Source organism: Triplophysa dalaica, chromosome 2 (assembly GCF_015846415.1).
Source record: "Triplophysa dalaica isolate WHDGS20190420 chromosome 2, ASM1584641v1, whole genome shotgun sequence".
In the NCBI taxonomy this organism is placed as follows: domain Eukaryota; kingdom Metazoa; phylum Chordata; class Actinopteri; order Cypriniformes; family Nemacheilidae; genus Triplophysa; species Triplophysa dalaica.
Window position 1 is genome coordinate 3,177,903 of NC_079543.1, and position 21,594 is coordinate 3,199,496.

Consider the following 21,594-nt stretch of genomic DNA (forward strand, 5'->3'; position numbering starts at 1 on the left):
GTAAATAAAAGGTTGCTGGTTCAATCCCAGCAGCCATCACCAGTGTGTCCTTGAGCAAGACACTTTACTCCATGTTGCTCCAGGAGGATTGTCCCTGTAATAAGTGCACTGTAAGTCACTTTGGATAAAAGAGTCTGCCAAATGACTAAATGTAAATGTAATCTTGTGTTTGTTTATATATAGTGCTTGTGTTTCTTGTATCAGTTGTCTGTTGTTGTTTGTAATGTAATGTGTTCTCTGCCTTTGGTTTCCACGGATGTTGCTTTCATATTAAAGACTTGGATACTAGACCCCCTCATCATTACAGTTGTTCATGTTTGCCTGTAATATTCAGCGTTCTCTCTACTGTATTTCAGAGAGTCAATGCCTTTATTCGATGTATATCAAGGCTATTTAAATCCTGTCGTGGAGGGTCCACGATCTGCATTTGTGCTGCTTTCCGGACACCTCAGATTTGTGGTTATTTCCACCTCATCCCAGAAATTATTTTAGTAAAAACTTCTAATGTTTTCAAGTTAATGAATCATTGATGACAATAATGTTTAATGGAATATTTATTCAACTGATGTGTAAGACTCCTAGAATTTTTTTTCATCTTTAATCAATCCCACAGTACCAATAGCTCATATGTGCATCACACTTAATATTAACGTATTTTAGTTCAGGAAATTGCATAAAAAAATATGAATGTATATGACAATACCCCCACCCAGAAAAAATATATTATTAAGTATATGAAAGTCAATTGATTTAGATGAAATTCACTGAGCGCTGTAAAATATGGTTATACAACATATTTACCAGAACAATGTACAGAGAGAAAACCATTTTACAGAAAAGTGGAAGAAAAAAAACAATTCTGCACACAAAAAATAATTTATGCGGCATAATAAATATCACATAAAAAAACTGTTATATTAACTTAATTTAAAATTCTTTTTTTCAGTGTTACAACAGTTACTTTCTCTAAAATGTACCTATATTATCTGCATTTATTTATTGTATAATAATAATTCAACTACCAAATTATATTTTTAATATGCATTTAATATGTTTGGTGAATTCTAACTGAGTGAAACAGATTTGCTTTTTTTTACTCATTCGATTTAAACAGTACATTTTATTGATTTCACAGCTTTCATGAAAATTGAGTACATTTTAGTGTAAATAGTTTCATGTAAAATCACTGTTAAATGTTAAATGTGTAGTGCTCTTTTTCTTCAACAAATAAAATCATTCAGTGTCATCCTCGATGTTTGTTCTGAGAGTTCCTGGTTGTGAGGGAAAGCCAACTCCCCACTTGAAAAACTGCTTTCTGATCTGAAACAAATGAGATGAGTAAATGTTGCAAACAAAAAGTTAAAAAGAACAAGCGTAAAATTGTTTTTCTTCTGGTGTCATGCAACAGTCTGAGACTCCCAACTGCTTAGAGATATAGTGGGCGACAATGACAAGTTTATTCAGTTATTATTCTGCGTCGTGTACTAAAAATATTTATTATGTGAAAGAAATTGTTCAGGGCAGAACAAAATAAAATAAAGTTTACTTTTCACAATTGTCCTTTTTGTTCTTGCATTTATAACGTTCTTAAAGGGATACTTCACTTTCATCATTTACCTCCTCCCTCTGATTGTTACAAACCTGTATATATTTCTTTGTTTTGCTAAACACACAGGAAGAAATTTTGAAGAATTTCAGATCTCGTCCACCATTTACTGCAATAGAAGGGAAAATAAATACTATGGGAGTCAATGGTAGACGAGATCTGACATTCTTGCAAGTATCTTCCTTTGTGTTTAGCAGAACAGAAAAAAGTAATTTTATGAGTATTTAACTTAAGCATTTTCTTAATGTCTTATTTAAACTAAAGCATTCTTTAAGTTATCTTTATGATAAAACAGCATTGAACATGATGAGCTTGTTATCACAACTTTACATTTCTTGAAGGCAGCATTAGAATTCGGCACAGTGTGATGATGTAAGTGATGTTTCACCTTATTATCGAAGAGACAGTAGATCAGGAAGATGAAGGTTCCTTGCTGTGAGTTCAGGATCACAAAGAGAATCTCCATCATCTTATTGTCTTCAGTGAAGAAACCCAGAATCCAGGGACAACCAAGAACAACAAACTGAGCCAGTGTTTTAAAAACCATAATCCTGAAGAGAGAGAAAGACAAATAATGCACATGTGTTCATGTGTTTCTCTCTTTAAAGGGGTCACATGGTGCATATACATGTTTATGTGTCCAATACATGCATGGGCAACTTATAACACACCAAAAACACATATTCACGTCATATGATCCCTTTAAATTGTGTATGTACATTGCATTAAACCTAAAACAAACAACAATATTTGTTTGTAGCCGTGTCATATCACCCCTTTAAAGTGTTCCAAACATAATGTTTCTTACTTGGTTTGTTTCATCCTTGAAACTTCAGCATTCAGCTTTGAGAGAGTTGAGTTCAGACTGATGATGATTCTGATGAAGAGAATTGTGTTTATCTGCAGGAAAACAGTGAAGAAATTAACACTTTACTTTTCATTGATTAGAAGTTCATCTGAAAATTATTTGAATCTAAATCGTACTGCGAGAATGACGCAAACAGGTCCCAGAAAACTCCAGATTAAGTCCAGTTTAATCCAGCATCTGTTAACAGGAAAAACCCTGAATTGATCTTAAGTTTAAGGTAAATAATTTTATGTTTTTTCATGAAGCAATTCTGTTTGAACTAATCTGAATAATAAACATACTTGTCACTGCCATAGCCTTCAGGAACCAATCCAACAGACACGCCCACTATAACCAGAGCAATCACATATCCAATCACAATCAAGAATCTGCTGCTAAGCACCGCCCTCTGTCTGGAGCTGATCTGTGATAGGTTCTTCACACAGACGTAGAGCAGCACAGCTTCAATGAACATCCACACAAAGCAGGAGAGAAAGAGAAAGTGAAGAAATCCTGACAGCACACCACACAACACCTGAAGATAGAGAGACAATATTAAATCATTTAAATAAAAAAGTATTGAAAATATAAATATGATCTGATTTAATAATTGTCACCTGGTGAGGTTTGATGAGTTTGAGGAAGCGTTGTGTGAGTAAGAACAGAAGATGAGCCGACAGCAGACTGATGCAGAGGTTGATTCGAGCCACATTGTTCACTCCAGGTTTCCATCGACAGAAAGCAAAAGTCAACAGAGCCAAACTATTAAACACCAGACCCACCGAGACAGCCACTAAATTCAACATTTCCATCAGATGATCAGCCTGAGAAAATATGTCACAGTTTGTGTCAAATCTATTTCTGTCATATTTCAGATTGTATTTGATTATAGCAATGCTTGAGAGGGTCTCACTGTAGCTTAAAGGTTCTTTTAATTTGTATCATCTGTGTCTCTTACCGGTGATGATGATGATGATGATGAACTGCCGCCGGTTTGCATGATGAGAGCGAATGTTGACAGATGAACACATGAACACACAGTGTAGCTGCTGTTTGTGTCTATAACAGAACAACCATCTACAATCCACTCAGTGATGTTCCAGTACACACACGACATATTCCCTTCAGACACAAACTCCTTCACATGAAGAGAAAATATTCATGTGTTTTCATTAGTCATTAGTTGTGTTGAAAACAAAGAAAGAAAAAGAGAAGAACTGACTCTGATGTGTTTGAGGGTGAAGTTGACTGGTTTTGTGAGCTGTTTGTTGGTGGTTTTTGGAAGAGTAGCTGAGATGACAGTGGACATCATGGTTTTAACTGATGTGTTATCTGCTGTGTTGAAGAATTCTGCCTTCAGTAGATTCTCCATTGTGGTGTAGCTCATGAACGCCACAGCAGCTGATCAGGTACAGTCAAATACATGTTTTTTAATGAACATGGATGATAAAGTAAGTGTTACAGTATTTACAGATATTGGTATTTCTCTGATTGAAGCTGTTTCATACATTTATGCATGCATGAATACATTTGCTTGCTTTCTTTTTCTCAGATCTTGATTTTGGTACTTCTGTTCCTTATGAAAAGACATTACTGGCTGTGTGTACGGTAAGTTATTTTAATAGCACCTAAATTTTTACTTACATCTTCCATTGTTATTCTTGGCAATCCCAATGAGATCAATGTCCACAGATGCATTTGTTGTGTCGAGCCGAGGGATTTTATTTGATGTGACATTTGGTCCAACCATGAAGACCTGTGCCTCTGATTTATTAAAATGAAACACGGCAATTTTACAACATTTAACTCTCCTAAAATATCAACGCTTATTTCTCATATTCTCTTGAGTGGTTCTCTATGGGACCGCAGAGGAAGGCTACTGCAGGTGGGGCGTGACGGTTCCACGAAACCCCAACCTTTGGAACTCAATCGTGAATGCATGGAGGAAAGCGCAATTGCAAATTGACGAAGGGCAATGTTCCATCTGAAGACACATTGTAGGTCCGGCGCAGTGCAATTTTTTGTTAAGTACAAAAGCTTAATATCTACAAAGTAGGCAATCGTCCACTACGGGAGCAGCAGCATAACCTCCACATAACATAACCTTACCTCTGTAGATCCATTCCTCTTTTTTTTTGATGCTGTTAACTTTACTTCCCAGTCAACACAATGATGTCACAGTGATCTCACAGGGATGTCACCATGATCTTTCAGAATACTCACGATGAGGTCAATTATCATCACATCAAACTCACTGTGTGCTCAAACTGTGATCTTAGAGGTTTAGATGTGACTGGTTTGTCATTTGAAGTCATCATTATGATGATGAGTGTTTGCTTTAGTTGAGCTCTTGACTCTACAGTGTACATACAGACTCATACAGACTCTAGAATTTAGACACACAGCACTCAATCCAAACAAGAGCAGTGAATCAAATTACAACATCACAGTGGTTTCAGTGGTTCCCTACCAATACAATTTGGTTAGATTCACATCTGCTCTGCAATAACAAATGCACTTTTAAAGCTCGCAGATTCAGAAGATCAAACAAGGGGAAAATTCCAGGGGAATGTCCCAACTTAAGGAAACACTGATCGCCATGATGGGTTTTACATTCTTAAAACATTAAAATATATTTTAAACAAATCCAAACACATGAAAAACCTCTAAGGAATGTTCTAAAGTGTGTGGGCCAGATTTGGGCCGCAACAATTTGCTGGTTTGGTTGCTATCTCGGTTTAGCTTATTCTATGCAATGGGTTTTCAATGCCTGCATGTATGGAGGATGGGAGAGGGTCTGCCGCTCACATGATTATAATCATATGTTGAAAATCAAATCAGGATGCAAAGAATAGGCATCCTGTTCCATGTGTTTGTGACATGGATAGACCCCCTCTTTATACTTCCTATGGTAAATGATAATAGTGGCCTGTGCCTGAGAAGACGAGTAATTAGGCTAGGCTGGAAGAAGATATGTCAGTTTCATTGCAATCCAACTCGGTTTTGTTTCAGCTCTGTGACAATAAAGTCTAACTTACTTTGGTTTCAAAACCTTGAATCAAAATTCGTTCTTCAGAATTAAAGAAAGAAAAACCACAACAATCCTCATTTGCACAACTCCTAAAACAGACGTCACAAAAACTCTTTAAAATGCCAACACTACAGAATACTAAACTCTAATACCCTGATAGCAAGCAACCATTAAACAATGTTAAAAATTGTAAATGGCTTATATAACTTTTCACCCATGATTTAAGTTAAAAAAAAGAATTTTTTTTGGTACGTTATAACAAATAGAAGCTGCCTTAAAGTGATAGTTAGTGATTTGTGGTTAATAATTTTTATCACAATAATTCTAAATTTAGAAATGCAAAATTTAAAAAAAATTATTGACACGTTTAAACTTTAACACTCAACACACAAACCTCAACAATGGTCACAATCATCAAACTAATTCAGATTAACTGCAATGCATGCTGGGAGTCATGGCTGAGTTTTGTTCTATGATGTTACCCAGCATGCATTGCAGCATGAAGCATTTTTTTTGTTGATTAACACCATTGTTGAGTTTCATACACCGATTCAGAAATGAAACGGTGTTGAGAAAACGTGTTTTCTGTTAATTCTCCAGAAATACTGCTTCGATTTCTTTGAACTGTATCATACATCTGCAGCTCTTTAAAGTCATTTTGAGTGTGTTCTGTTATTAATAAGTGACTGCTTTTAATAAGTCAATGACTATCACTTTCTGAGCCCACTGGATCATAATTATCTTCACCACAACAGATGTGTTTTAACAGACATGGACAGCTAAAGAAAACACTGATCACAAAAATGGTGATCTGAACTTCTTCACGTTCATTTCATGTTGATGTTACTTCATTAATTCATGTTCTTGCTAAATGTTAATTTCATGTTTAGTTTCATGACTCAAACAATGTTGAGCCACTGATATGATTGAATCATGTTCAACCAAAGTGCGTATGTTATAGTTCAAGTTTGAGCTAGCAACCCATACGATTTTGTTAAATCGAATTCATTTGAAGTAAAGTGAACTGCATCAAACACATTTTTTGAATGCATACAGGTATTTTTTGGATGTACTGCATATACATACAGTACACCTATATATAAACTCAGCAAAAAAAGAAACGTCCCTTTTTCAGGACTGTGTATTTCAACAATAATGTTGTAAAAATCCAAATAACTTTACAGATCTTCAATATAAAGGGTTTAAACAATGTTTTCCATGCATGTTCAATTAACCATAATCAATTAATTAACCTGCACCTGTGGAATGGTCGTTAAGACCTTAACAGCTTACAGAGAGTAGGCATTTAAGGTCACAGTTCTAAAAACGCAGGACACTAAAGAGACTTGTCTACCGACTGTGAAAGACACCCAAAGAAAATGCACAGGGTCCCTGCTCATCTGCATTAACGTGCATTAGGCATGCTGCAGGGAGGCATGAGGACTGCTGATGTGGCTAGGGCAATAAATTGCCATGTCCGCACTGTGAGATGCGTGAGACAGCGCTACAGGGAGACAGGAAGGACAGCTGATCATCTTCGCAGTGGAAGACCACGTGTAACAACACCTGCACAGGATCGGTACATCCGAATATCACACCTTCGTGACAGGTACAGGATGGCCACAACAACTGCCTGAGTCACACCAGGAACACATAATCCCTCCATCAATGCTCAGACTGTCTGCAATAGGCTGAGAGAGGCTGGATTGAGGGCTTGTAGGCCTGTTGTAAGGCAGGTCCTTACCAGACATCAACAGCAACAACGCCGCCTATGGGCACAAACCCACCTTCGCTGGACCAGACAGGAGTGGCAAAAAGTGCTCTTCAATGATGAGTCACGGTTTTGTCTCATCAGGGGTGATGGACGGATTCGTGTTTATCGTCGAAAGAATGAGCGTTACACAGAGGCCTGTACCCTGGAGCGGGATTGATTTGGAGGTGGGGGGTCCGTCATGGTCTGGGAGGGTATATCACATCACCATCGGACTGAGCTTGTTGTCATTGCAGGCAATCTCAATGCCTTGCGGTACAGGGAAGACACCCTCCTCCCTCATGTGGTACCCTTTATGCATGCTCATCTGGACATGATCCTCCAGCAGGACAATGCCACCACCCAAACTGCTCGTTCTGTGCGTGAGTATCTGCATGACAGCAATGTCAGTGTTCTGCCATGGCCAGCGAAGACCCCGGATCTTAATCCCATTGAGCACGTCTGGGATCTGTTGGATCGCAGAGTGAGGGCTAGGGCCTACGTGGAAGAGTGGGATAACATCTCACAGCAAGAATTGATAAATCTGGTCCAGTCCATGAGGAGGAGATGCACTGCAGTACTTCAAGCAGCTGGTGGCCACACCAGATACTGACTGGTTCTTTTGATTTTGAGCCTACACTGTAAAAAATGCCCGTGAAATTAACGGTAAAATCCTGTTGTTTTCACACAAAAAACCTGTTATCAGTAAGTGTCCGTAAAAACACTGATAACACTGTCAAATTCTCTGGGAAATGAACAGTGAAATTCCAAAGTTTTCACAAGGAGTTTTTTTAACTCCACAAACACTTTTATTACCTTCACTTACAGACACCACTGTCACTTTATTTCTGTTGCACGTCTACAAAAGTTCTAATTGAAAATGAACACAAGTTTACATGTTGATGGTTTTGTTAAGTCACCATTATGGTGAAGAGTGTTTGCTTTAGTTGTGGTCTTGACCCTTTGCTTTCCATGTCAAGAAGTCTTTCCCAGTATTGACATCTATGAGTTGAAAAACACTGACTCAGGTGGGTGGAAAGCTCAGATGAAGCTAACGCATAAAATTATTTGTGTTGGTGAGTAAGTACATGTTCAAGAGTTTAGGTGGTGCTTTAAAGTTACTTGTTGTTTTCATTCATGATTTTGATCACATTTAATTGATATACTGAATATCTTTAACAGCACATCTAACACGTGATAAATGTTCTAGCAGATATCTAGAATATAACAGTTTGTCTCAACAATGGTGACAACAGAAAAACCCTCTAAATATAAACGCAATGCATTCTGGGTATCATCAAAGCACAAAACTCATCAATGACTCCCAGCATGCATTGCGGCTGTAAGCTTTTCATTTGTTAGTCACCACTGTTGAGATTCATACACTGATTCTTGATGTCTGAGTCAAAGACGAAATGCAAGGTTTTAAATGGTTCAAAAACTTTTTAGATTGTTGCATGAAATGTGAATTTTAAAAGTAGATTCATTGAGGTGTTTGTAGAAAAAATACAATAAGTACTTAAACAACATCCCTGATAAAGAGTAAATGCCTAATCACACTTTCATTTGATGTGATTTGCTACAAGACTGTGTTTTATATAAAACAATGTCATAGCAGCACAAAGAAAACTGTAAACTTATTTATGACGGCTGAAAGAGGCCAACTAAAGCAAACCCTGATCACAAAAACGGTGTCTTTAAATAAACCAATAAAGCATCAAGTCATGGCTGTTATGCTGCAGTCACTGTGAAGCAGAAGTGATGATCGTCTTCAGTATTCTGACGTATTTACAAGATGAATAGTGGGTGTGGCTCATGTTTTCCACTGTGAATTGATTGGATGTATAAAAACAGGATGTTCCCGTAATTATACGGTAGCTTGCTGGCAACCACAGCTGCCGGTATTTTTCCGTAAAATCTACGGAATTTGTATTTATTAACTTTTTTCTGATATTTAATGTTTTGTGAGTAACCACTATGCTGAAGAGTGGAGTCTGTGGTTAAGTCAAGGTCAGGCAATGAGATGCTGATGTCATGCTGCATGTTGCTTTGTTTAAAAATGACTTTGATGTTTTAATAACAAATTACAAAGAAGAAAATTAAGTAAATGTAATGTTTTCACTTCTGTGCATTTGGACCAAGTTTCAATTTTATATAAAAAAATTCTGTTAAGGTAAAAGACTCAAATGTATTAAGTTCATACACAGCTTGAAGTTTTAAACTGGAAAGCTGTTTACGTTCCTTTCCTGTATTTTTTACGGAAGTTTACTGGCAACCACAGCTGCCGGTATTTTTCCGTAAAATTTACGGAACCTTTTTTACAGTGTACCTTCATTCAGGGACACATTATTCTATTTCTGTTAGTCACATGTCTGTGAAACATTTTTAGTTTATGTCTTATGGTGTTGACTCTTTTAGTGTTCATACAAATATTTACACATATTAAGTTTACTGAAAGTAAAAACAGTTGAAAGTCAGAGGACGTTTCTTTTTTTGCTGAGTTTATATATATACAGTCGAAAGAAAAAGTATGTGAACCCTTTGGGCTTACTTGGATTTCTTCATAAATTGGTCATAAAATGTGTTCTGATCTTCATCAAAGTCACAACAATAGAGAAACACAGTCTGCTTAAACTAATACCGCACAAACAATATACGTTTTCATGTTTTTATTGAACACAACATGTAAACATTCATAGTGCAGGGTGGAAAAAGTATCTGAACCTTTGGGTTTAATAACTGGTTGACCCTCCTTTGGGAGCAATAACCTCAACCAAACGTTTCCTATAGTTGCAGATCAGACCTGCACAACGGTCAGGAGAAATTTTGGACCATTCCTCTTTACTAAAGTGTTTCAGTTCAGCAATATTGTTGGGATGTCTGGTGTGAATCGCTCTCTTGAGGTCATGCCACAGCATCTCAATCGGGATGAGGTCAGGACTCTGACTGGGCCACTCCAGAAGGCGTATTTTCTTCTGTTGAAGCCATTCTGTTGTTGATTTTCTTCTATGCTTTGGGTCGTTGTCCTGTTGCATCGTCCATCCTCTATTTAGCTTCAGTTGGCAGACAGATGGTCTTAAATTTTCCTGCAAAATGTCTTGATAAACTTTGGAATTCATTTTTCCATCAATGACAGTAATCCGTGAGAAACCTGGTGAGGCAGCAAAGCAGCGCCAAACCATGATGCCCCCTACACCACATTTCACAGTTGGGATGAGGTTTTGATGTTGGTGTGCTGTGCCTTTTGTTCTCCACACATAGCGTTGTGTGTTCTTTCCAAACAACTCAATTTTGGTTTCATCTGTTCACAGAATGTTTTGCCAGTAGTGCTGTGGAACATCCAGGTGCTCTTTTGCAAACTTCAAACGTGCTGCAATGTTTTTTTTGGACAGCAGTGGCTTCCTCTGTGGTGTCCTCCCATGAAGTCCATTCTTGTTTAATGTTTTCCTTATTGTAGATCTGTCAACAAAAATGTTAGCATGTGCCAGAGACTTCTGTAAGTGTTTAGCTGACACTCTAGGATTCTTCTTCACCTCATTGAGTATTCTGCGCTGTGCTCTTGCAGTCATCTTTACAGGACGACCACGCCTAGGGAGTGTAGCAACAGTGCTGAACTTTCTCCATTTGTAGACAATCTGTCTTCCCGTGGACACATGGACATCAAGGCTTTTAGATATACTTTTGTAGCCCTTTCCAGCTTTATATAAGTCAACAATTCTTGATCGTAGGTCTTCTGAGAGCTCTTCTGCTCACATCATACAACGCTTCTTCAGAACAGCAAACTCAAAACTGGTGTGTGTTTTTTATTGGACGGGCCATCTTTAATCAACACATCCAATCTCATCACATTGATTGGACCCCAGGATGGCTGACTCCTGGCTCCAATTAGCTCTTGGAGAAGACGTTAGCCTAGGTTTTCACATACTTTTTCCACCCTGCACTATGAATGTTTACATGTTGTGTTCAATAAAATATGAAAACGTATATTGTTTGTGCGGTATTAGTTTAAGCAGACTGTGTTTCTCTATTGTTGTGACTTAGATGCTGATCAGTACACATTTTATGACCAATTTATGAAGATTTTGCAGGAAAATTTAAGACCATCTGTCTGCCAACTGAAGCTAAATAGAGGATGGACGATGCAACAGGACAACGACCCAAAGCATAGAAGAAAATCAACAACAGAATGGCTTCAACAGAAGAAAATACGCCTTCTGGAGTGGCCCAGTCAGAGTCCTGACCTCAACCCGATTGAGATGCTGTGGCATGACCTCAAGAGAGCGATTCACACCAGACATCCCAACAATATTGCTGAACTGAAACACTTTAGTAAAGAGGAATGGTCCAAAATTTCTCCTGACCGTTGTGCAGGTCTGATCTGCAACTATAGGAAACGTTTGGTTGAGGTTATTGCTCCCAAAGGAGGGTCAACAAGTTATTAAACCCAAAGGTTCAAATACTTTTTCCACCCTGCACTATGAATGTTTACATGTTGTGTTCAATAAAATATGAAAACGTATATTGTTTGGTCAAACGGAAAGGTCGAGAACCACTGCTCTAGACCAGAGGCTACAGTTACATAATATATATTTCAGTCATATAGTTGTGTTTCTCTTACCTACAGAATCACTAATGACAGTGACATTGTAAAAATTGTCTGTTGGTTTCACCAACATGGAGATGAGCTTCTCACTGATTTTTAACACCTGGTTTCCTTCAGACGCTAATTTATTTGAGTCACTTGCGTTAGAACTCTTCTCTGGAGAGTTTTTCTCGAAGATCAGGTCCAAAAATGTAGTTGTGTAAAAGTACACTGTTCTATATGTACAAGCTAAAGTAGAAACGTTTTTCAAAGTTTGGGATTCAAAGTTTTTATTTTGCAAATTTAAGTTGCAGCAAATTCAAATATTTTAATAATAATTTGTTTCAAATTGACAAGGGTCATGCTTACAGAGTCAAGAGCTCAGCCAAAGCAAACAGTGATCACAATGATGGTGATTTGAAATTTTCAGCATTTTTTAACATTAACATGTTGCAGGTGCAAAAGTGATATTGATTCAATGCCATATTAAGGACAAATCAACAGTTTTTAACATAAATTGAATGGTTGCTTGCTGTCTGGGATGCTTGACATAAACAAAGCTATATGAAAAAATATCTAAAACATTTAACAATAACTTAAAGCAAGAATCAATTATCTTTTTGAAATAAAACACTATTTAATTATTTTTCCCTACCTGTTGTAGTGATCACTGATGTGACAGTTGTGTGGGGTTTGCTCGTGGAGACATCACCTGAACGTTTGTGATAAAATACAACAGGTAAGGTTAAGTAATGCAATAAATAAACAACGTCAACCCTGTTATTATGTATACATAAATACAAAATATAAAAAAACAGACAACACTTTACTAAACCTGATGTGGTAATCGCTGATGTGACAGTTTGGTTAATGCAGCTGACATCTGATGAAATGCAATAAATATCAGACCCACACAAATATTACAAATGGATCACGTTAAAGTGAAAAAATTTAAAATAAAGTACTTACCAGCACAGTACGCTGAACAGAAGTAAGTTGATTTGACAAACTCATAGACATAATAATTGCCTGAACAGGCTTTGACTCTGATGGAAAATGATCTGAAGGAGCAGTTATCACTAACAACAAAACCAGAAACATCTCTGGTGACCACTCCATCCTCAGGTTTTGGGTGTCCACCACTGAGCCACAGTGAAACATTACCACCACACGTATATTTTTCCACACATGCTTCTGCCATTCGAATGTTATGGCCATTAAGGAAAAGGCGATGCCAGTCGACCCAGCTGACGCTTCTATCGCAATATCTTGTGAACCTTGTTTCATCCAGAGCAGTGTAGATGTAGCAGGGATCAGATGAGAGATTAACTGTTTAATGCAAAAATTTAAGAGTTGTTGGTTTCACTCACATCTAAAAGCTTGTGATTTAATTGTGTTGATTATTCAAACAACTTTTATGCAAACCTTGGATGTATAATTGTGTGTATACTATAAATGCATCATTAACAATTTAAATGGGCCTGCCTTCCCAGCTAGCAGACGTTTGTTATAAGAACGTTCCTTAGAGGTTTTTCATGTTTTTGAAAACGTTTTATATGAAAATTAGGGTTGTTTTTGTTATGTTTTAAGAATGTTCCAGCTAACAAAAGTCACCATCATGGTGATCAGTGTTTCTTTGTATGGTTGGTCTCTTGTCCCGTCATCCCTCATATATGACAGCATTTGATGGTTTGTAACTCTGTGCAGGTCATGTGCTGTAGTTATAGCAAATCAATGGGATAACTTATCAAATATAGCATTTACTTTCTGTAGTTTGTTCTACAATATAGACATCAATTGTAAATGGAACTCTTGATCCTGAAAGGATATTTTACTATTTAGGGAAGTAACTGTGTTTCAAAATCTTGTGTAAAAAGGGTTTTAAAAATCACAGCAATGTCTAGACAAAGACAGACTTAAAGAATCAGGATATGAATCTCATAAATGAAGACAATCAACAAACCAATTCTGAAAAATAGATCTAGTGAAATGCATGCTGGGTTTCATGAACAAGTTTTGTACTAAGAATTTACCAAGCATGCATTGAACCATGACGTTTTGTTTGGTTGGTTTTCACCATTGTTGAGATTCATACCCTAACTCTTGATATCTGTGTTTGTCAAAGTCATTATGTAGAATAAGTTTATATTTGTATACACATCCGGAAGATACTTGTATACAACAAATTGCAAACAGAACACAATCTAACATTTTCTTCTAAAATCAACAGCATATCAATCAATCAGATTAGATCCATTAATCTAATCATCAATAACAGTGATTTTAATACCCATTTACGATCTCCTTTAGATCAGATTCTGATTGGATTGCTATGATAACTGTACATTACATTTACATCTTACCAATACATCTCACACATGAGGGTAAAGGGACAAGATACCAGCTCAAGGAAATACTGATCACCATGATGGTGACTTTTGTTAGCTGGGAACATTCTTAAAACATAACAAAAACTAGACATTTTGAATGTTATTAAAACGTTTTCAAAAACATGAAAAACATCTAAGGAACGTTCTTATAACAAACTTCTGCTAGATGGGTTTTTAATTGTCTTGTACTGTTCTCTGCGGTCCACAAATAGGGTTAGAAAAGTTTTTACCTATAAACATCCTATTTAGTAAGTAGGCTATATTTGTCACAGATATAAAGGGGGACCCAAAAACGAAAGTAGATGAAAGCAACAGTTTATTGTATAAAGAAACAAAGGCTAAACATTTTTTTTTCTATAAATCATAATACACTGAAAACTGTGAAACATTTGAAAACCTTGGACCAACTTAAAAAATGACTTTAACTTCGGACCAACTTAAAAAAAATACTTTCATTTATTATAGCCAATTGTATTATAATAACCAAAACATTTATCTCGAAGGTCAAAATCCATTTTTAGCTTTGTTAGATTTTTTTTCTTTTTGGAACAACCTAATATTTACCTTATATTTACTATTATCCGAACGCAAGCAAGCATTAAATCAATGTTATAACCCAGCTAGCAAAAAGGTTTGTTCCATAGACCACTCCAGTCCACGTTCATCCCCACCCTGAATGTTTAGGATGTCTCTCTAAATAACACATGAACAAGTTAATGAGTTAAATCAGATTGAGTTAAGGCATCAACTGTCACTTCATTATCTAATTAATGATCAAATAACAACAATAATCAGTGAAATAAACCAGAAATAATAAGAAGTCACCATAATAGTGTTTAGTGTTTCCTTCAGTCGGGGTCTCACCCTTAATTCGTTATGGAAAGTTTGTTGATAATAATGTGTTTCTGAAGCACTTTCAATACACCTTGACAAAAGGTGAAATGGATTGTTTCTCTTTCAGGTGGTACTCGCAATAGAGGACTCGATGGTTAAATGTAGATGTGTTTTGATATGAATTGACTCAGTGAAGTGAATAACTTTGTGAAGGAAAGTAATTTGTATTATTACAATAGTAGAACAATCGCCTGAACAATTTAGAAAACAGAATCAGCTCATGAAACTCAACAGTGATGACACTCAACAAAAGAAAGATTCATGCTGCCATGCATTGTGGGTAACAGCCTAGAACAGAACTCCTCCATGACTCCCAGCATGCATTGCTGCATGAAAAAAAGATGCAACTTTGTCACCATTGTTGAGATTCATAAGCTGATTCATAATTTCTGGAAGTTTAAGCACTTTACAAGTTTCAAACTTTTAGATTTCTGCTGTTTCCATCTAAGCTGTCAAAACAAAGACGTAATACACACTTCTAATAAATAACACGCCAGCACTCAAACCAATCAAGGGTATCAATTGGTATAAATCAAGGGTAAAGCACAACTAAAGGAAACACTAAACACTATTATGGTGACTCTTATTGCTCATGTTTTCTTTAGTGTTTGTGTTTGTTAACAGCAGGTGTTCATCATTAATGAGATAATGAAGTGATGATTGATTCCTTAACTCAACCTGATTTAACTCATTAACTTGTTCATGTGTTGTTTAGAGAGACATCCAAAACATTCCCTGTAGTAATGCACGTGGACTGGAGTGGACTAATGAACGTCTAATGTACATATAAGGAACAAAATTTTGCTTGCTGGGGTATTTCTATTATTAGGTAAATCAACATTAGATACTATTAAGTATGAGCTTATTGTTTTTAAATTATTTTAGATTGCAAACAAGTTCACACATTGCAGTGTATTCTCAAAATGTTTACTTAAAAGATCAATATTACCTCAAACGGTGCTGCTGAATTATACCAAAGAGCTGCTTAACGTTACACAACATTACTTTACTCTGCAGCATTCTAGAATACAAATTCCACAACATTCACAGCTGAGTTTAATAGTGTTTAACTCACATTGGCAGATGACTCCAGCATCTTCGTGGTGCCCACAGTCGTGTGATCCCCATACATTTGATGAACAGTTTCTCAGAGTAGTTTCATTCCCTTTACACGCTACGTCATCCAGCCATATTTGTCCTGAACCTTGTCCAAAATATGCATTGCTCTTTGCCTGTATAAAAGTACCACAGCCCAGCTCTCGACACACCACTGCAGCATCTGATAGATCCCACAAATCATCACACACAGTTCCCCAAACTCCGTCATGAAGAACCTCAACTCTTCCAGAACAGATGTTGTCACCATTCACCAACCGGACAGCTATTGTCAACACAACAATAGGAAAACTGAAATAAATGTTACAATGTTTGATAGCACATCACCATGATAATGCTTAGCCTTAATTCCGCTTTCGAAGCGATATTTGGGTTTAGTGTGTGTTAAACGCACTGCCCTTTGGCATTCTTAAGCAATAGACACACTTGCACTTCTCCTTCGTGTTGCGTGCACGTGCTCTCAAGTGGCCAAGACCGCAAGTGGGGATATTTGCACGCAGCCTACATCGGATGTACACTAAAAATCTGAATGCTTTGTTTTTAAGAAGTGGTGAACTATGCTGAAGAGTGGAGTCTGTGTTTAACTCAAGGTCAGGCAATGACATGCTAATGTCATGCTGCATGTTACTTTGTTTCATAGTGAATTTGATGTTTTAATAACAAATTACAAAGAAGAAAATTAAGTAAATGTAATGTTTTTACTTTTGTGCATTTGGACCAAGTTTCAATTTTATATAAAGAAATTCTGTTAATGTAAAAGAGTCAAATGTATTAAGTTCATACACAGCTTGAAGTTTGTGCCCTCAAGTTTTAAACTGCAAAGCTGTTTACGTTCTTTTCCTGTATTTTTTACGGAATTTTACTGGCAACCACAGCTGCCGGTATTTTTCCGTAAAAATTACAGATTTTTTTTTTTTACAGTGTGGGTTGTTTACTCAGAATTCGGACAACACCACAAAATTGCAGACACCCGATACAGTGCACTACATAGGAGACATGGGTAGAATTGAGGCACAGCTTTAAAAGTCATCGCGATGATGTCAAAGTGATCTCACAGTGATGTCAGCATGAGTTTACAGAATACTCCCGATGAGGTCAAAATGTAACTCACTGTGTGCTCAAACTGTGATCTTGCTCTTGTTCTGTGATCTGAGAGGTTTAAATGTGATGATGATGTTGATGAGAAAACTATCAGTTTTTGTGATAGTAAAGAGTGAGATACTTCTGTTTTTAGACAAACATATATTATAAAGATCTTCTAAATGAATTAAACAAATAAACATTGCAACAGTTTAACTTAAGACTCAAATACATAAAGACTCAGTGTATGAACCTCAACAACCGTAAGAATAAACTGAGAAGCTTCATGCTGCAATACATGCTGGGAGTCATGAATGGGTTTTGAACTATGGCATTACCCAGCATGCATTGCAGCATGAAGTTTTCATTCAGCTGATTGTCAACATTGTTGAGTTTAATAAGGTGATTCTTGATGTATTTGTGTGTTTGACCTCATCGTGAGTATTCTGAAAGATCATGGTGACATCCCTGTGAGATAGCTGTGACATCATCGTGTTGACTGGGATCACTCCACAGGGTATGTGGGCCAGGTTGTATCTGGGTATGTACTTTTGCTTCGAGAGAGTAGGTTTATTCTAGGGCGTAATATACGCTTAAGACTTTGTATATTTTTTTCTTGTAGACAGTCTAGCAGGGGATGGGAAAGATAGCATGGTTTTTTTATTTTCTGTGATTTAGCAACTCTCATGTTTTCTTTTCCTTACGTGTGTGGAAGCAGTTAAAATAGCTGTATATAAGTGAATACAAGCTACTATCTTTATATTTGTTAACTTTTATAAATAAACCTTTGTCTATAAATTTTGTTTCGTGTTGCTTTTAACAAACTTGTGCTAAAAGCTAGGTATAATCAACTTGGTGATAAATTGCCATGTTTATGTACGTCCATTCATACCCCTAGACGATAAACAACTAAAGGGATGTAACAAAGACGTGATTATGTATATTATAATGCATTTCTGTCAATAGATCCTCCAAAAAATTACACACTGGTCCTTTAAGGGATAGAATGATCGATCCCAAGGAGACGTTTTGTAAAATTAACTTCCTAAATTACTACATTTAGTGAATTTTCCTTTAATATAAATTCTATAAGTTTATCCTACACTGAAAATAAAATATAGCGCTAAAACTCTGCTAAATCTCAAAAAGAACTTTTGTACACAAGATAAAGTCAAACTAATGCTGGGGCTGTTTTTGGAGTTGATTAAGAATCCTGGCACTGTAAAATGACCTTACTGAGACAACAAATCCTTCATCTACAGTCTATGGTTGTTTTATATTTCTGTCACTCTCAGTCAACCTACAATTTACTGCAAATGAAAATAGTAAGAAGTGATATTGAGTAATGTTTTGAATAATGTATTTCTATTATTAGTGAAATCAACATCAGATACTATTAAGTATGAGCTTATTGTTTTTTAAATTATCTTAGATTGCAAACGAGTTCACACATTGCAGTATATTCTCAATTTTTTTTACTTAAAAGATCAATATTACCTCAAACGGTGCTGCTAAATTATACCAAAGATCTGCTTAACCTTACACAACATTACTTTACTCTGCAGCATTCTAGAATACAAAATCCACAACATTCACAGCTGAGTTTAATAGTGTTTCACTCACATTGGCAGATGACTCCAGCATCTTCGTGGTGCCCACAGTCGTGTGATCCCCATACATTTGATGAACAGTTTCTCAGAGAAGTTTCATTCCCTTTACACGCTACGTCATCCAGCCATATTTGTCCTGAACCTTGTCCAAAATATGCATTGCTCTTTGCTTGTATAAAAGCACCACAGCCCAGCTCTCGACACACCACTGCAGCATCTGATAGATCCCAACCATCATCACACACAGTTCCCCAAACTCCATTATGAAGAACCTCAACTCTTCCAGAACAGATGTTGTCACCATTCACCAACCGGACAGCTATTGTCAACAATAGGAAAACAGAAATAAATGTTACAATGTTTGATAGCATATCACCATGATAATGACAAACAAAAATAAAATATTATGAAACCATAATCAAAGGAGCTTGTATCACCTAAAATATTTATTTTTAATTCCTGAAATGGACGTGTTTTATATCTCTGGTGCATCAGAACGATTTTACACACAAATCAAGATTAAACATTCTGAAATCTCAACAAGATTTTAGTGCTTTACGGCTGTATAATTTTTGTTTTTTTGTGAGTTATAGTTTCAGAGAAAAAAGATCTGCCTTACAAATTAAGTGTTTTTACTTACCTGTACTTGGTGCAGCAGTCGTTTGTGTCCAGACCACTTCAGAAAAAAAGAGAGTGAAACACTTTCATAACTGAAATATTTACGTTCTCTTTCTGGTTTTGTGTAAATTATAAAAGAAACTGTGAAAAAGATTTGATAACTTAACTTGAATAAGAATAAACATCAAATAAACTGTCTCTCCGTTTTACTTTATTTTTATATTGCTGTCAGTTAAGAACACAACGTCTGTAATAGTTTTCTACAGAGCAGCTGCATGGTTCACACTTACCCGGCAAAACCAAGATGAGAGTAAACAGTGCTATAATACCACCTGAAATGTATCACACAAACATACAATTATTATCTTTATTCATAATAATTATGATATATGAATTGTTCATTTTTAATGAAAAATTATATTTATATCTATATTTATATATATTTTTATATTGCAATTTTAAGTATGGAATCAATAATGAGCTTAATTATTAAGTAATAATTATTAAGTAATAGTGACAGTCGCTACAGTCGCCTACATTTTAGGGTACGGTTACTGCTTTTATAATAGTTAAACCTTTTGTGGTGACAAAATAAAGTTCATCATGTAAATTATTTCTAGCCTAACAAAACCTTTCATATTGGTAATGATTTTGTGATATAACAGCTTTGAAATGCAAATAATGACAAGAAAACAAACTTACTTTTGAGAAGGGTAGACAACATTTTTGATAGATCAGTGTGTAGATCCAAAATTGAAGGTTGAATTTCTGTAGAAAAGTTAGTTTTCTCTGAAACTAGACACAATCACATGCAATTTCAAAAAATTGGTGCTCTATACTCCAGACCCATGGGACAGTAAGCAGAGCAGATATTTGTTTGTCACCGTACACTGTATCTGTTTATCAGCCTGATAAGGATATTTACATTCAAGTTCTTTGTAGGAAGCACACACGCACGCCCATGCACACACGTACATATACATACACCCACACATTTAAATATATTGGATATAAATGTTTGACAAATGTCTTATATTATTATGATCAGGCAATAAAGAGCCAGACAGAGGGTAAAGAGTGATGCCTGATAAGTTTCTGTATGTATCACTTTGATCATTTCCTGTAACATTCATGTAAAGTCCCTGACTCTGTTAATGGTTTGGTGTCATCATTTGAATAAACATAGTAGGCCTTTGTTATTATATTTCTGGTAAAAAAGAAATAGATTTCAACAGACCGAACAAGTAACCGGCAGGTAAGACAAAAGTGTCTTACCAAAGTGCTTTGTAGAGTTATATTCATAAGTTTACAGTGAACTTGGTCTTTAACAACTTGAACTTAATCAGTTCATTATATTGTTGAGAATATAAGCTAAACGTCTCTGAAACTAAACAAAAACATTGCAGTTCTTACATAAATCAATTGGACTAATTTAGGAACGTTTTCTTGTAGGTAACCTGGTTGTTCATCTAGATTGAGGGTATTTTTAGGAGAAATTAGCTTTTACTCTTTTTTTACATGGGATGGTCTCCAACATACAAATAAACAGAGTAAACTTTTGTGCGTGTCATCACAGTTTACAGTGCCACTATTTGTTCATCAGAAATGCACACCCACACCTCCTCTTCCCCTTCAAATTCAAATGTGCATACAGACACAAACAAACACACACATACATATCAATATGGCATATTTTTCGTTTAATAATCAACTTCCATCCTGGTTACCTAATCATAGATAAACCATTACAGAGTGTAGGCTTAAGTAATATAAAAAATATAGAAGATTGTAATTTTTTAAGACTGGATTACACATTCTGTACTTTATGTATGGTATATATATAATATAAGTTGTTACATTTTTTATATTTAGGGACTATATTTCTTTAAAGACCAAAGCTATTGACTTTAATAAAATGAAAATCACAACTCAACAGCTACTCTATTAGTACTTTCATTTAATATGACCATTATGGTTTCAGAATTTTTTTTTTTACAGTCATGAACAGAGATGACTGAGATTTGATGTGTAAGGGTCAAGAGCTCAACTAAAGTGAACACCGATCACAAT

General features: G+C 36.0%; 1 protein-coding gene across 1 annotated transcript; it reads right to left on the bottom strand.

Annotated features, from left to right (window-relative positions):
* Positions 1–1,068: 1,068 nt before the first annotated feature.
* LOC130410297 (adhesion G protein-coupled receptor E3-like) lies at positions 1,069–19,049 on the bottom strand. Its single transcript, XM_056734899.1, has 14 exons — positions 18,920–19,049; positions 16,176–16,481; positions 12,786–13,145; positions 12,652–12,699; positions 12,472–12,528; positions 4,098–4,217; positions 3,676–3,854; positions 3,412–3,591; positions 3,071–3,277; positions 2,756–2,988; positions 2,591–2,651; positions 2,415–2,506; positions 1,995–2,157; positions 1,069–1,320 (listed from the first exon to the last, which is right to left on the bottom strand). The coding sequence occupies exons 3-14, from the start codon at positions 13,015–13,017 to the stop codon at positions 1,234–1,236; spliced, it is 1,659 nt and encodes a 552-aa protein (XP_056590877.1). The 5' UTR covers positions 13,018–13,145; positions 16,176–16,481; positions 18,920–19,049; the 3' UTR covers positions 1,069–1,233.
* Positions 19,050–21,594: the final 2,545 nt, after the last annotated feature.

Bases quoted from the DNA above. Each gene is read 5' to 3' on its own strand.
- LOC130410297 (XM_056734899.1), bottom strand. From the start codon at position 13,017: ATGGCAGAAGCATGTGTGGAAAAATATACGTGTGGTGGTAATGTTTCA. The intron at 2,652-2,755 runs GTATGTTTATTA...TCCTGTTAACAG, and splicing joins GAAGGCTATGGCAGTGACAA to ATGCTGGATTAAACTGGACT. The intron at 2,158-2,414 runs GTAAGAAACATT...CTCTCTCTTCAG, and splicing joins TCAAGGATGAAACAAACCAA to GATTATGGTTTTTAAAACAC.